Source organism: Pyxicephalus adspersus, chromosome 4, assembly GCF_032062135.1.
Source record: "Pyxicephalus adspersus chromosome 4, UCB_Pads_2.0, whole genome shotgun sequence".
NCBI classification, from domain to species: Eukaryota; Metazoa; Chordata; class Amphibia; order Anura; family Pyxicephalidae; genus Pyxicephalus; species Pyxicephalus adspersus.
Genome location: NC_092861.1, coordinates 123,696,301 through 123,713,309, shown reverse-complemented (window position 1 = coordinate 123,713,309; position 17,009 = coordinate 123,696,301). Strand labels below are relative to the sequence as shown.

Genomic DNA, 17,009 nt, shown 5'->3' with positions numbered 1-17,009 from the left:
GGAGGGATATAAGTAAATTAATCAATATGCACTGACAGACCTTTGAAAATACATTATAGCACTTTTTCTGTAATTACATACCTTTGAAATTACATTGTAGCACTTTTTCTGCATGCTGGGACAAATTTTCAGTTTCTATTCCTATGCTGTGTGTATGAGTACTGCAGTGTACCACTTTTCCTGTCCTGTTTACTGGATATAATTCTAGTATTTGATATTTTACACAACCAATGTACATTACCAATTGCAAACTACAAAATCATTATTTGCATTACATTTCATATGCTTCTTAAAAAGCGCTGCACAATTTGTAATATAAGTTCAGTAACTCCTAATTTGTTTGCATTTGTATGTCCCCTTGTTTTAGCCAAGCTCTTCAAACAATTAGGATGCACCAAGATTTTACTACAGTATAATGTGTGTACATCTTTATTTTTACCCTATAAACAGTTCTCTAAAATTTGACATTTCTGAAATTGAAATGTTAACAATAAATTTATTTAAGATATAACTTTCAATTTTTGGATTTTCTAGGTACTATACATGAAACTTGTATATCTTTATAAAATCACATAATTTATTCTTGTACAATTTGTTAATAAAATGTAATAAAACATAGAGCTTCTATACATAGTTCATCTATACCACAAACTTATCAATGAAATGTTACATCTTCTAAATTCTTAAACAATCTTTTGGATGTTTAGAATCCTTAGTCCTTGTGTGTATACCCCAGAGAAAGATGCCAGTTTGGTTAAGGTTTTTATTAATATTAGTATTGAGGTATTTAAATGACACAATTCACCCCATTCCATCATACTCTCCTTAGCTGGTATTTTGGTGGTCTGAGAACTCCTGCCTATAATGTAGCAAAACATTCCTATTGACTATAAACTGGGACAACAACTTTCAGAAATAAACGTTCAAAATCTAGTACAAAATCAATATACGTCTCCCAAACGCATATAGCTTTAATCCTAAATGCTGCACAATTCCAAAACGCTAACTAAAGATGAACTCTGATTTAAATATTTGTTTACATAAACACATCAGTGGAGGAGCAGATAAAATCTATCAATTTTATAACTGTGTGTCAGGGCTTTTAGGTTTTCTGGTTCCTTTAAAGAACTGCACAGGTAATTGGCTTAAGGAGAGAATGTAAACCAAAGCTTTAGTGTGTGGATATTTGATGTTTTGAGCTATGCATCACTCTTTGCATTTTTCTAAAATAACTGTGCTTTTACTCTGTACTATGTGTATAATATTAAGTGGAAGTATTGTTTAAAGTATATGGGAACCCTATCTAAACTGTTAGCATTTTCCTGCAAGCCTAGGTGCATGTGCTTATATTTACTTGTATTCTTTCCTTGTCAGAACAGAAATGTCAGTTCAGTTTCAGGCTGCAGGACCCCCATAAGAAGCTGACCTGTGTCCAACCTGAGCCCAAGCCAATAAATGACTGTGTTCAGGCTGCTGGAGAAGGGTAAATATTCTGTTTGCAACACTTTTATTTACTTTCATGTAGTCCTTACAAAACCTTTATTATGTGGCAGTTTTTAAGTGTTTGATACCATTGGCAATTTGACTTGTCTTCCCTGACAGAGAGATTACAAGTAAGTATTAGAATATAAACTAGTCTCTTAGAGGTAAAGCTTCTCTGTAATATCAATTCAGCAGTGTAGATTCAGATGTTCAAAATTTTATTTTACCACTAATGTATGCTAATTGCTTTCAAAGTAGTTTAACATAAATTAGTTCACAGTACATGTACATAAAAATACCTGGTATTATTATGTATGTACATTGTATTCTTTTAGTTCTTTTTACTCTAATAGATGTCCTGGGCCAGTGCCTAGGGCAGCAGATTAAAGGGGCAGCGCTAAGCCATAAAATTTACAAACTGTGATGTTTTTATTGTTACCCACCCACTGGACAGTTGTGTTTATATTGAACAAAATCATTCTAGACATAATGAGGTGCAAATGATAATAAGATGAGTCAAAAGATTTGCTAGAGTGAAATGAAACCATCTTATCTTTCTCTTGATTATTAATCTGTACAGTAAAAAACTGCATGAATATATATAAACCAGTCCTCCAACGGCACATTCTAGCATCAGTTGCTTCAAAGATACAAAAGTGAAGCTTGTATAAGAAGAATAATTTATGTAAGTGAACAGAAGGTAGCATTATGTTTGAATACAGCCCTGCTTATCCTGTATATAAGTTATACTGCTACCTAGAAAAATCATTACCCAGGCATGTAACATACTGATACCTTCATAATCTGTTCCATCAGCTATCTGGTGCGCAGTTTAATTGTACAAAACACACCTGTTAATATGCAAATGTGGACTATGTCAAAAGTCAATTGCCAAGCACCTATCTTCTTCCCTAACCTCTCCCCTTGGCTGCTGATGTATATGCAGAGGTCCGCGACACATGACTGACACAAGATTGGCAAAGGTGTCCTTGACAAGCACACTGTGTTTGAGAGCCTGGATTTACTTTCTCGGTTCTGTATGAGAGGCAAGATTGGGGCCAATAATGGGGGAAAAATCTTGGAGGACAGAAACAAAGTTTTGTTTATTGATTGTATACCGGTTATAGGCTGAATTGTTCAAATTCACAGCATTTTTAGTGCACATTGGCTAAGAAAGAGCTGCTTTAGGTGGTACAGGAAATTAACCATGGCATGTATGGAATGCTCTTTTCTATACTGTTTTTTCCTGTGGTTCCGGGCTTTACAGCAGACACATAGACCACTATACCTAAACACATAGCCTATCAGTTTAATATGATATGGTAAAAACTATATGGGCACACCTTTAAACTAGATGGTTCAGCACCACCCACTGTGGACAGATGCAAAATATCAAATACAAAGCAATGTAATCTTCGATAAACCTTGGCTGTGGAAGTGACTCTACTGAGCTCAGTGACTTTACACCTGGCACTGTTATAAAACGCCACTTCCTGTAACTGCATGAATGTGGCTTTGTAAACAAAGCAAGGTCCCTACTGAAGACATTTCAGATGAATTGGGAGTACGGATTGCCACCACCAGTACCTTACTTCTCAAAAAGTTCTTTATGCTTAAATTATAATTTCAGAAATATGATATGAATAAACACACACATATTGAAACAGATAAGCTCCAAAATCTTGTGTAAAGCACTCCTAGAAGGGTTGAGGCTGTTAAAGAGGAGTTTAACAGGAAACAATAAAAACCTGAGTGTTGTAGGGAGCATCTTGAAATTTAAACTGTGTTTGAACAATACCTTTAAAATGTTTCCCTTTGCCGGAAATTATTTCAGAAAAATAGCAGTGCATTCTCTATGTCTAGGCATTCCTTGAGCTTTACAGATGTACATCTGCATTATAAGATCATCTAGGACATGTCTGCCTGACTGTTTGTTTTGTTGGAGAGAAATCTGTACCTGAGGACCTGCAAACATCTCCCTGTTTTTGCTTTATTCATTCTGTGGATCCATGCTTTTGGAACCCTTCCTGCTGATGTTTCATTGTTACTCCACCAGTCATCAGGGTCAACTCAGACATGAAAAAACAAAGCCCTGCTCCTCCTCTTGGTAGGAGCTTTGATGGTCTCCTACCAAGATGAGCCATCAAGGGCACAATACATAAAGCTGCATGGTTAATCAAAAATGGGGGGAAAGATGAGCTATAGAAAGCCTACAAGCAAAACCAATGATTAATCATTTGTTTTCTTCTTGCCTTTATGTAGGCACAGCTTCCAAATTTCAGGTCCTCTTTAATGCCCATAGTTTAAAAGGTAATGTCTCACAAGATTTTATAGTTGTCCACATCCATTTTTTTTTTACAATTTAAATGACAGATATAAAAAATGTGTATTGTCCTGTGAATAGAACTATTTTTAAAACAACCTCATGTAATGTATGCAATTACTATTTTTCTCCAGAAAGTATTATTTATTATGACTTGTCCCCTAAAGATAGATTGATTCTTAAGTAAAAAATAGAAGGTGTCAGCCTTGAAAGTCATGTGAGGAGATTTTTGTTGTGATCTTGCCATTTTCCATTCAGATAAACCATTAACCCCTTTGCCTCCTGATTCCAAGAAGCTGCTCTGGAGAACATGATGCAACTACAAGCTCAGATTGAGGAGCTATTTGCTGACCACGTTCACGTCCTGAGCCCTGGAGCTAAAAGCACTTTACACCATAAAATAAAAGCACTGTCTTTTTTTTCTAAAAGGTTACGTCTGGAGGCCACACTGCTCATACTTCATACAGAAAACTACTGAAAGAGCTATGAAATCCTCTATGATTTACACTCTTGCAACACATTAGGATATAGATCTAGTAGACTTCATACAAGAGAGTTCCCAACTGTACGAGTATCTATGTCTTCTAGTAGAACATTGTGCCCGGGATACTCGGAGCTATGTTATACAGCTGGGCAACATCTCTTTAAGGAGAACACTGGATGTATCACAAAATTAGGCTAATATAAAGTAGAAATCTGTAAATATACATCTCCATTTTGTGTGAGCAATATTATTTTGGGCCTGTAGCAAGATATGCTATCTGCTGATGGCAAAACCCAGTTTAGTAGGATTTTGCATTCCAGATATCGGTTTGCATTTACCCACAATGTAGTTTGAAGTAATTTGCGATCTCCTCCACCCACATATGTAAAAAATAATTGTAATCTTTAACCATTTAACATTCATATGTTTATAATTATATTTTTATATATATCCCACTATATGATTTCTTTGAAAATACCATGGGTAGTTCTATTTGTACCTATTAAATAACAACATTAGCAAAGTTTTTCCTTCCCTAATAATATATGCCAATATGTTCCAATCCTACCTGGAGGAGTTAATTCTTATGGTGTACATTTCCAAATCAGGATCATCAAAAATATTGTATGATGCGGCTATAAATTTTGGAAAGTTTATCATTGTTCCTAATCCTAATAGTAATGCTCCTTTAAGAATTATCATAAAGCCAAAGTAACTTATAAAGGATATAATAAGCAACAACATGAGCATGGGGTTTCAGACAGCAATTGCGAACACGCCACCCCAGGACCATTGAATAAAGCCCCACCGTCCGTAATTATGAGACAGATATAAAATCCCTGCAGGCATCCCACTGCAAAACACAATAAAACTGACTCCCAAGAAATTATTTTAACATTCTCTTTATTTACTGCAGCCTGAAAAAGAGAGAGAAAAAATGGTGCATAGTATAACGACTGTGATTTATAGAGATTTCTGGAGAAAACAGCATCTAAAATACTAGAGATCCCACCAAATGTGCCACTCTGTGCATATCACAATTACAGGAAAAGCATGATGATTTATACAAAAGAGTTATGAATGACATTTAAAGATCTTTCTGAAAAAGTTTTGCGAGCTTATCTGAAAAGAAGATATGGGAGATAAATTGGGTGATTGTGGGGAGAGATATTAGACTGTGCACAGCTGACTTCCTGTCCAGTAATCCCATGGAAAGATATAGCAGACAGCCTTTTCTTAGCCTTAGATGGCTGATATTGTCTGAAAATGGATTTCACTCAGCTATAAAAAAGTAAAAAAAAAATGAGTATTATCTAAGGTAATGTCAATAGCAATGATGGCATGCAAAGTGTGGCACCTTATCATAACCAATCGGATTTCACTTTAGGTAAAAAGGTTGAAATACATTTTCTTATTGGTTGATTGAGTTTATCCTATTGCCGCCTACTGATTAAAACTTTAGGTCTTTTTATATACAAATGTGTAAATTATTTTTTACGTGCTTGGATTTTAGGCTGGATGCACATGGGCGATTTCTGTTTGTGTAATCGGGCTACCGGAATTGGCCACAATTAATCACCAGCGATTAGCGATTGTTGGCTATGCATAAGGAACAATGTAGCGTAGCATGTAGGAGGAATTAATCACTAATGATCGCACAATGCTCTAAATTTGTGCAATCAGTCGCTCCAGCATCATATGTGTAGTGATCACTAGCAAAAAGTTCTGGGATGTTTTCATAGCACAAACAAAAATTGCCAGTGGTGTCCAGCCTGAGGCTTGGTGGTCCTTTGAATTCTAGAAAATCCTGATGAAAATGAGATACATTTTCATGTATTAGAAACTAGAGATGTCCTTGTTGTGTGTTAACGACATTAAGTATAGGTGTAGAAGTAGAAAAAAGACAAAAAGCTCTAGGCTCATAGAGGTTAGTGTATGAACAGCTGATTTCTGTGTGTGCAAAACTGTGGTTGGGAAGTCACCTCTTCGGTCAAACGGCTGCATAATAATAAATAAATCCACTGTAACTAAGTGCTCTTGAATTTATTGTGAATTTTGTTTAAGAAAATCAATATAACAATGCAATTTATTGATTGAATATAACCACTGAAGGATTTTTTTCCATAACCTCCCCTCGCATTTTTAAACTTATATAATTAATTGTTTTTCATTACAGAAGCTGGTCTGTGTGGTCTGAGCATTAGAACAATGCATACATTTCCTCTCTGTGTCATCTATCAATATACCTGTGTGCGGAGCAATATTAGCCCCAGAATGCATATATTACTTCGGTAAGTGATTCTTATTTTTTTCTTTTTTTAACACTGTATTTTCTACAGTTGTTCTGGGCAATCTAGACGGCTAACCATTCCACAATTCTCTAAAGGAAATAGCAATTTAAATAACCCTAAATGGATTTCCTTTTTCTGAACATTGCAAATTTTTTGTGATATTCTGCTGATGTTTGCAGTGTGGCTAATACAAAGTAAAAAAAATTGAAATGTAAATGTGGCAAATAAAATGCATACTATGTATATAAATGAGGGGTTAAGCCTGACATCTCTGAAACATTACTGATCTAAAATAGACATTTCTACAAATATGATTTTAGATTATTTTTATGTCAATTATATGCAGTGGAAACAGATTTGTTTTTTTTTTTGTGTGTTAGATAGGTATAGGTATGGCGTGCTGCACATTCCCAAAGGCCTTTTCATTGGTCATTTATTGGTAGACCTAGACTGTAATTTTTTGCAGCAAATCTGTTTTTTGATTATATTATACAATCTGCAAACAAGTTTAGAGAAGAGTCAGAAAGGTAGGAAATATTAGTGATAAACTGGTATAATTACTTTTATTGGGAAAAATTGGAAAATGTTCAGATCTATAGATATAAGCTCCTGATCATTGTTTACTTTGCTTTGAATCATTCAGTCCTTCACAGTACCTGTGCAGGACTTCAGAGATTTATAGCAGAATATATTATGCGGCTACTTGCTGTATAAGAATAGTTGTAAAATCTATGAATGAGTTCTAATCACATCCTCTAAAAAAAATTCCATCACTACACGGGCAAATATTTCCAGCCCTGAAAGCCCACTGAATGTCCTTGGTTGCTGCTTTCAATAGGATTTCTATAAAAAACAATGTTAATATACAGAGGTAAGCTAAGTATGATATCAATATATGATATGAAGCCATACCTCTCAACTCCTCCCAATCTGTGAATTTAACCCCCCCCCCCCCCCCCATTAGTACTAATGCAAATGACAATAAATAATACAGAGGCAGAAATGATGCATAAGCATTATGTAGATCCTAAAAAAAACAATGCATAATCTTTTCCCACCATATACGTTTATTTAAAATACACCCCTTGGTTGTTTTCTCGCACCCAACACTGAGCGGATCTTTTTATATTTTATAGAAGTTGCCCACTAACTGTATTCAATTGCATACTGCACCTTTTCTAAAAATGTATGCCAACAAAAAGAAATGGCAGATGTGGATCTGAAAATCTACTTTGGCCAATCCTAAAGTTCTAGATGACAATTTGGTCACCATGCATGGATCCATTGCTAAATCCTCTCAAGTACTTTGCAAAAAGCTACCATGCCTCTTGTTTTATAGGATCGGAAAGATTCTCCTAACCTGAGATTTTTTCCCCCCTCTTTAGATTGCGCTGGGACGTTCACTGTTCGAGAATAAACTTTAGATCCTAGGGGGTGCTACTGCTGGAGCGACATTGCCTCCAATATACAGGGCTGTGTGCCAGCAGCAACTTGTGTGTAGGATTCAGGCAGTGTCTTATTTCCAACAGCTTTTCTGCACATTCCTTAATAAGCTTCTTCAAAGCCGTCTGTGCCCCCAAGACAAAGTCCTGTCAGCAGAAACACAGCTCCAGTTTACTTTACATTATTTTCTTTATCTTCGAGTACCCCTACAATTCACAAACATGCCATGGCTCTGATATGGAACCAAGACTTTCCTTTCCATCACCCATATCCTCTTTATTAGTGACTGTTACAAAGTAGAGCTGAGCTAATTTGCTTGTCTTTTCATTTCTTTTCTTAAAGGGGCCATTTAGGTTTTTATTATCCTGCTGGGATGTCATATACCAGATTCTAATAAAAATTAGCATTTAATTAATATGAGCAAGGTTTTGGCGTGGCAGCTTCGCATGCAACTTTTTCTTTTTTTAAGGTTATCACCAGGGACAGTTTTAGAAGTTCATCCCACTATGGAATAATACTTTGTTACAATGTATGTAATGTTAAGGCATGCAGAAACCAGACAGCTTATGCATTCTATATAATGTTAGGGGGTTCCAAAAGCAGAAATAATATTTAAAATGATTGGCTTGTTCTGTTTCTAGATTTTTTTATTGCACTAGGTCAAGGCAAGTGTTTGGACTTGTGCTGATTCCTTTTGAGTACTTGTGTTTGTCTGACCATTGGCTGGCGTTACCAGTCACCTTAAACCAGTTGAACTATGCCCTGGTTTCTTGTGGCCTTCCAGCTATAGAATCCTATGTCCTCCCTGCTTCATTGTCTGCACATACCTATCTCTCCTTCCTCAACAACCCCCCCTCCTCCTCCTCATACTTAACTCCTTGTGGTCTGCAGGAACAAACAGTTGTAACAAAAAATGTATCTAATGGCATGCAACCATCTCATCAATCCATCTGTATAAAGATATATCTGTCCAGTACACAGAGTACATAATAGTGTGCGCATAAATATATATTATTATTATCTTGTATTTATTTAGCACTGACATATTACACAGTGCTTTACAATGTCCATAGTCATGTCTTCTATATCTATATATTTATTATTTTATATTTATGTAGCACTGACATATTACACAGCGCTTTACAAAGTCCATAGTCCTATATCTTCTATACCTATCTAGCTATAAAGTATATGCATTTTTGTGTAAATAATATAAATATATCTTCTATGTCTATATATTTTCCTATAATGTATATGTATCTTATTCAGCTATATATTAGATATAAAAGTTATATATCTATATTTATTTATATTATTATATATCTTCTCACGTTTATGAATCTAATCTAGTATTTGTTAAACCTCACATGCTACGATAGTAATCTAGAATTGCTGATGTGATCTTGCAGCACAGGTAACATGCAGCACACAAGAAATGACTGTGATAGATAATCACACATAAAGTGTTCTCACCCCTCCTTCCCAGAGTAAGTTTTTTTTTTTTAATTCAACTTTCTAACCCCTCCCTCTTGTTTAACTTCTATTTATCTGTCATTTTGCCATCTGGAAAACTTTTTGTTGTTGTTGTTGTGTGCTGTAGGTAGCTCCTAGTGGTGCCCCCCCCCTCCTCTGGCACATCCTGGTTGTCACCTTCTCCTGGCTGCAGATCCCTGGTGTGTCCCTTCTCCCATGGAGTGTTTATATGATCTCGGCTGTGATCTCTTTCCTGTGTGCTATCTCCACAGCAGGATCAGATTCCAGCCTAACATTGTGCTCCTTTATTTTTTTTTTTTTCAATAAGCAGCAGCTTGTGTCTAGCCCCATCTCCCTGTGCCCCCCTCCTCCCCCTTGTACTGCCAGTGCCCTCATCCCCACCCCCCTCTCCTTCCGATCACTGGCCATTGGCTTGCCCGGGTCTGGTTTTCCTGTCCAGCCCCCTTATGAGTGTCCATTGGCGTTGTGGCCCCTCCCCCTCCTCTCCCCCTGGCCCTGCCCATGTTTTGTATGTCTCTGTCCATCCAGCTCCTGACGTTCAAGTTTGCAGGGACGTCACGTCCGCACTTGAACTTGCAGCTCAGGGGGGCTTTTGCCATTTTTTTCATTTCTCTCCTTCTCTATCTCTCTCTTCTTTTTTTTTTTTCACCCCCCTCCAAAAAAAAAAAAAAAAAAAAAAAAAAAAAAAAAAAAAAAGGAAGGCCCACAATTCATCTTCCCTGCACCATCTTTGTATTACTGTCCCACAATTCATCTTCCCTGCACCATCTTTGTATTATTTCTAATTTATTTTGGATGTCAAAGGCATTTGATGAAGCTATTTTCTCTGGAGTCTCCTTCTCTCTAACCCTGCTCTCCCGATGTGATCCGAGCTCACACAAGCCACCCACCGACCATCATGTCTCGCCGCAAGCAAGGCAAGCCCCAGCACTTAAGCAAACGGGAATACTCACGTAAGTACCTGGCTTCCTCCATGCTTTACCTGCAGGCAGATGTAGCTTCACCGATCCCACAAAAAGTCATTGCTTCTTCTCTGCATACATCTCACTTTCTTCTAGTTTGCAGAAATCACACTTTTTTCCCCCCTCTGTAGCAAAAGAGATCGGTGGAATAAAATGCCTCTGATGGCTCCACACTGGACATTTGACAGTGACCATGCAAGTGTCAAGCAAGCTCAGGGTTGTCCCTTTAAATAAGCAAGTCAGTGGAGTTTAAAAAAGGTGCAAGGTGTAGGTAGAAAAGAAAGAAGGGGATCAGCTTTGGCTTGAAGGGTCTGTGCTGCTTGATCCCTGGACTGCTTGTGTCTTGCTGCACCATGGAGCCCCTATGAGAGCAGGCACACACACAGCACACAGGGATAGCTAAGCTGATCATTCCAAGCAAGCAAGCCTTTCAAAGAAATCTCTCCTCTCTTCCACCAAAACTCTTCTTTCAAAACTTCTCCTGCTTTTGCAGCTGGCAGAGGAAATCCCTTCCGCTCTCTCGCTCGCTCCCTCTCTAGCTCTCTCTCTCTTTTACTATTTTTTGGAAGATTTTCAAAAAAAAAAAAGTGGAAGCGGATTTTGATTGGGAAAAAATCCTCGTGTCTGAATGTTTACAAGCACCGCGTGTGCAGAGCTTCTTGCCAACAACTGAGACAGGAAAAGCAAAATAATCTCCAGAAAAAAAAAAAAGTCAGAGAGGGGGAATAAAATCATCCGAAGAGGCAGATCTTCTGTCCAAGGAATAGAATTGACTTGTCGAATAATCTAAAGAAAAAAAAATGCATGGAGAGTATTCTGCATGAGAATATTTTTGTAAAAGGAGCCCGTGTAGTTTTTCGCTCGTCTCTGAAACAATGAACAAATTGTCAGCAAGCTTGTAAACTTGCGTCGTGAAATTACCATGCGTGTGATCTCCGTCAGCTTTGCTTAAACCGTCGACATGTATGTTATTCCTAATGGCGTCCACATTTTTCTAAATGACCCTGGAATGTCCAGGGGGGAGCACCGGGGATGTTTTTGGAATATTTTTGGATATTTTTTGTCTTCCTCTGGCTGTTTTTGGTTTTGTCTAATTGACATGTCTCACCTTTCCCCCCCATTAGCTCAAGGAGTCCCTTCTAATTTCCAGATATTGATCAGTAGGGTAGGAATATGTATTTTTTTTATCATAGATTAGTGGTTTCGCAGTTGCTTGGTGGGTCTACCTTGGGTTGATGACCTTCTATGGTACCATCAGAATGTGGCAAGGAGCAGTAAAGTTACAATGTAACAAATAACCACAAATGACCCTATGGTAATATTTTACCTATGGGACTTTCGAAGAGGTACATCTAACGATTCGTTCTCGATTCATTCGCTTTGGATACCAAATGTTGGGTTATAATTTCTCCATTGTCTGTTATTTTGTTGTCTGATTTAATGTTTATTTCTGGTATTGCTCACTACCCCCTCCTCCATTCCCATTGCCAAGGGAGCTCCAGGGGACTTGATCGACAACATGAGGTTTCGCTTAAGACTCGCTTTGTGATACCAGACCTGACCGCTAGGGAGCAGAGAGAGATCAGGAAACATGTACAAACTTGAACCTGACCAGTTCAACACATATTCCTACATTTTCATAATTTGTTTTTCTTCATGGTGGGGGGGGGGAATGGGAAGCACATTTTTCCTCCTTCTCATTTCTTTGTCCATATCCACAATTTATGTTGCTTTATGTAAATGCGGCAATACGGACCATGAATTAAACTACCTACCAAAAAAATTGAGCCCGTTGCTCCTTCACATTCTGACTGCCGGTCGTGCTTTTCATCCATATATACATATGTTAACGTAGCATACTCGCCCTCCATCCTTTAAATGAGAATCTTTGACATTTAATAAAAATTAAATTGCAGACAGAGCAAATGTTTGTCTTCTGGACATCAGACAACATATTTTAGCCATACATCACATTTTGAAATTAATTTTGCATTCTAGTTTTTACAAAAAAATGTTCTCAAGGTAACCATTCCTATCCATCAATGCTGAAGTTAACATTTCATATCCTGTTTTAATACGAAAGATATTGTTTATTTTCCAAGTTGAGTTTTGACATTCCGAATTCTAGACATTTGTTTTTTCTTTGAGTTTACATTGTTCTGTTCTCTATTAACTCCGATGAAGGGAAGCAAGAAGTCTTGTGTAAGAGGGGGGAGGGGAGGGAAACAGGTTTTTCCTAAAACAGAGAGGTTCCTTGTTGACTGTCTGACATGTTTGCCTTTCATCCACGTGTTTGGACAGAGAGAGGAAGAGGGAGGGATAGAGCCCTCTGTTCAAGCTCCCATTGTGCCATTATTATTTGCAAAGTTCACATCAAAAACGATGGCTGTCCAGCCCGAGATCTTTATTATTTTTAGCAAATCCCAGACTAGTCCGGGCGCAGGATAACATTATTATTGTGTTAAGCTGTTCCCTGCTTTGCACTTCCAACAATCAATAAGAAAGTGCAAGTATTTTCTTCCAGGGGGAATAGAAACGATCTTGGGAATAGTATTAATGACAAAAGTTCGGAATCTCTTCCGCACCAGGTTTGCGTTGTACCACCAACGTCCCCATGAACCCCCAACACGAGATCCATTATCATACACCTTTACTACACGTGTGTAGGGTGCTTGAGCTGTCACCAATAGACCACACTGAATCTCATTTTATTAATAATAACAACACTCCATAATGAAATCGTTTTCCTGCGTTCTTTCTATACATCAGTTGCCAAATATATGTGCTGAACGCCATGTTGATTGTACTTATTTATCAGGAAGTATTCCCGGCTAATTAGATATAATTTACGTTGAGTGCGCAGGCAATGTTAAGGTTATGGATTTTATATCTGTACATCTGATCATCTTGTTATTTTCAAGAACTTTGCCTCCTATAAAATTAATTAGGTGAAATGTGGAGGAGTAATCAGCTACCTCTGAATAACCACTTCATTTCCTGGTTTTGATTGTAAATCAAGCTGGTGACAGCACTCCGTAGACTTTTGCCTATTTTATGCCCCTGTCTATTTAACTATTCCTAATCCTCATTAACATACCTACATCTTCGATGATTTGACAGTTGGGAATGGCGCTGAATTTCAGTTTTATTTTTATGCCTTTTTATTGATTTCATTTTAATCCATTACAAGACTTCACAGTTTCAGTGTTTTCAGCTGACATGTGAGTCATTCATTAACTTAACTCTATAGTCTACCCAATTGTGAAATTAATTCATTTCTGCTTGTCAGTAAAATTCACCGTTATTGCTGTTACTTATCTATTTATTAAGGCATGGAATTAGGTGATTCTACTTTAAAAAAGAAAAGGAAATGCATGACTGTCAAATGGAACCCCTATAATGCTAGGGGTGATGTAAAGGTCTGCAGTCCTAAAGACTTCTGGGATGGCAGACTTTGTCCTAGTTGAGGCTCAGGTCTAGCAAGGTATCACTCTTACGTCTTTCATGTTGCTCAACTGGGAGCTACTCCAGATCTCCCCCTTTAATATTCACGCTGCGTGGGGCTGAAATAAATTTAACCTGAGTTCAGTAGATTTTTGCACTTTACTGAGATCTATTCCAATAGTCCGCCACCAAATTAAAATCTATTTTTTGATTCTCTGTGGCTTTAAGTTCATTAAAATGTGAAATTGGCAGTCTTCTTAAGAAGGTCATAGTGATTAACTGTTTGATAGTTATGTTGGGCACCCTGATATTTTCAAAATGGGTTTTCTTTGTGCTCTAATTGACATTGTGGTGTCACCATTGTCTTCATGTGACAAATTGCAGGACTTTTTATTTCGTTCAATTTTTTTTTTTAGCTTGTTAGGATTTTCATTTATCTGCAAAGGGAAATATTGTCACCAAGATGCTTTCTAAGAACAACAGGGCTCTGACACTGTCAATAGGGTTTCTTTGGAGGCATTATTTTAGCCTTCTTATAAAACGACTTGGAAGTCCGTGCAGACAATCTGTCAAGTTTGACAGCACTAGAATAGGTATTTCAAGTTTAAGGAATAGAGTCCTATCAGCTGTTATGAAATGTGGCATTCACTTGACCACACTGACTTCTACATGATGGTGAAACATGAGTGTAAACACGTTCGGAATATATTTTAGGAGCTTCTCTGACCATGTTGAAAATAAATTGATAACTGCTGCACTTGTATCGATCCCTCAGAAGTATTCGGAGGATGCACCTTCAGCTGATTTTTGCTGAAGCCAGTATTTTACCCATCGCTTTATTGTGATTCATAAAGAAAACATGTCAGCCTTTTTCCCCCACATTCTGATGACAGCTGCAAATAGTGTTTGTCTATGGGCAGTGTAAACACCAAGGGTTAAATTTTTCAGACATCATTTACATTTTTCAACATACATTTGTAAGCTGTAACAATATCATCATCTTATCAACAATGGGAGCAAGTTCTGGTGAACATTTTTCAGGTTATGTTGGGTCCCCCAATATGTAAGACATCAATATCTGTAGAGTGTGTAATATGTAGCTTTGGTTATATTCTATTTTTTCCATTTTTTTTTTTCCTTCTCAAGTAAGCTGATATTTTTTTTTCTTTTATTTTCCGAACTGCAGCCGAACCTGTCGAAGCCATTTTAACAGATGACGAACCAGACAACAGCACATTGGGAACTGGAGAGGGGGATCATGACCTTCTTACCTGTGGTCAATGTCAGATGAACTTCCCATTGGGGGACATTCTTATTTTTATTGAGCACAAACGGAAACAATGCAATGGCAGCCTTTGCTTAGAGAAGGCTGTGGATAAACCACCCTCGCCTTCGCCAAGTGAACTGAAGAAAGCAACCAATCCTGTGGAGGTTGGCATCCAGGTCACTCCGGAGGACGATGACTGTTTGTCAACGTCATCTCGAGGAATTTGTCCAAAACAGGAAAATGCAGCAGGTAAATCCAATGAGTAGAAAGTTATTGTATGCTTTGTGTTTGTAGCTTGGCCGTGAAAAAAAGTTCGAGTTGACCTCTGTGTGTGTGATAGACTTCCACAACATGACAAAATGTAATTTATGAAAATGTATCTCTACATTTACAAATATAGTTTTATCATCATTCATTTGTAAGTACAATAAACATTACAGGTATTCTAGGGCTATTTTTGTTTAGTTATTAGAAATTAGGACTTTTTAATCATTCAGACATAAGGTGTTCAGTTATGATCAGGACAGTGCAAACAGCAGCAATATTGTAAGTAGTAACCCAGAGCAACCAATCAGATTTCATGTTTAAAAACTTGACAGCAGTCAGCAACAATAAGATGATTGGTTGTTATGGTTTACTGCACATTGCCTAATGGGATAAGTCTGTGCCTACTGCTAATTGGTTGCATACCCCTCTAATAAATTGAAGTGTAAATTTTTAACTTTCCTAAAGTTTACTATTTTTACAAAAGCATCAGAATTCTTTAAACCCAGCTTTAAAGCCGGCTTTCCTAAAGTGAGTGCTGCAAGGGTTAAAACATGTTTCAGCTAGCCTTGGATCCATATTGGCTGTCAGCATGCAGACTGTAATTAAACACAGCCCCATGGCATAGTGACACCCTGACCTTGACTTTAAGATGCCATTTTCGACTGGCCAGACCAGAGTAAAGAGGGCAGTTGCTGAAGCGCACAGACATGCTTATTCGAAAAGTTTAAGGGCATGTTGGAAATTTCAAAAGGTTGGTTTGACAGGAAAGGCCGCTCTCTGCAGCCTGTCTCTTCAGCCAAATGATAAATGCTTCTCTGTGCTTTCCCATACCTCTGATGTGGCTTTGACAGATGTATCTTTATTTTCTTTGTGGCTTACACAACCACACTTCAGTTTAAGCCAAGCACTGATTTTTTTTTTTTTTTTTTTTCTAATAAAGTATAGACATTTGAAAAAATAGCTTTAAAACACAATATCAATGAATCCATTAAATTAGTTTGTGTTCTTTATGAACCTAAATCATGATTTTTAAACCTTATGAAATTTTCAGCATTGTAGAAATGATATTACAAAGCTGCTGTAGGACTGGAATTGCTGTTTCAATGCTAGACAAACCTCATTCCCAAGAATAGGTCACAAGTGTATTACTCTTTATGAGATCCCCTCTTTTTTGTATCTGTTGTTTTAACCTTTTAGACACAGACAATGAAATGTGAATTGACTCTTCAGCCCAGCACCGTGTGAGAAAAAGCACTGGCTAGTGTATTTAGTATCAGGTCACTGTGTGTGAAAATCAGTTACATCTTAATGCAGACCTCTTCCTACTGCAAGATGAATGGTGTTGTGAACTACAGGAGCGTCTGGCACATGCTACCAGCTCCTGTTCCGCAGGCGAGACAGCATACTCTTGCTGGGTGGCAGAGTTGTGTTGAAATTGGGTTTCTTGTCATTCCCAACAATGAGTGGAACCAATCTTTTAAATGGTTGAGTTTTGTGGACATTTTGGACAAGTTACAAGTAACGGCAGTATACGTATGTTATACTTTCTATA

At 37.4% G+C, this 17,009-nt stretch overlaps 1 protein-coding gene and 1 long non-coding RNA gene across 7 annotated transcripts in view; one reads left to right on the top strand and one right to left on the bottom strand.

Annotated features, from left to right (window-relative positions):
- The first annotated feature begins 215 nt into the window (after positions 1 to 215).
- The window catches only part of BCL11A (BCL11 transcription factor A), a 103,812-nt gene continuing 87,018 nt past the window's right edge, over positions 216 to 17,009 (top strand). For 3 of the 6 annotated variants that reach the window (XM_072409517.1, XM_072409513.1, XM_072409512.1), the window contains exons 1-2: positions 10,262 to 10,470; positions 15,110 to 15,439. In XM_072409517.1, coding sequence (XP_072265618.1) covers positions 10,416 to 10,470; positions 15,110 to 15,439 — 385 coding nt within the window. In that variant the 5' untranslated portion in view covers positions 10,262 to 10,415. Of the gene's footprint in view, positions 1,484 to 6,465; positions 6,581 to 10,261; positions 10,471 to 11,304; positions 11,443 to 12,734; positions 14,987 to 15,109; positions 15,440 to 17,009 lie in introns of those variants that run through there. The other 3 variants (XM_072409515.1, XM_072409516.1, XM_072409514.1) reach the window with 3 other exon arrangements.
- LOC140329316 (uncharacterized) lies at positions 5,176 to 10,645 on the bottom strand. Its single transcript, XR_011920469.1, has 2 exons — positions 10,471 to 10,645; positions 5,176 to 5,570 (listed from the first exon to the last, which is right to left on the bottom strand). It is a non-coding gene; the product is annotated as an uncharacterized lncRNA (long non-coding RNA).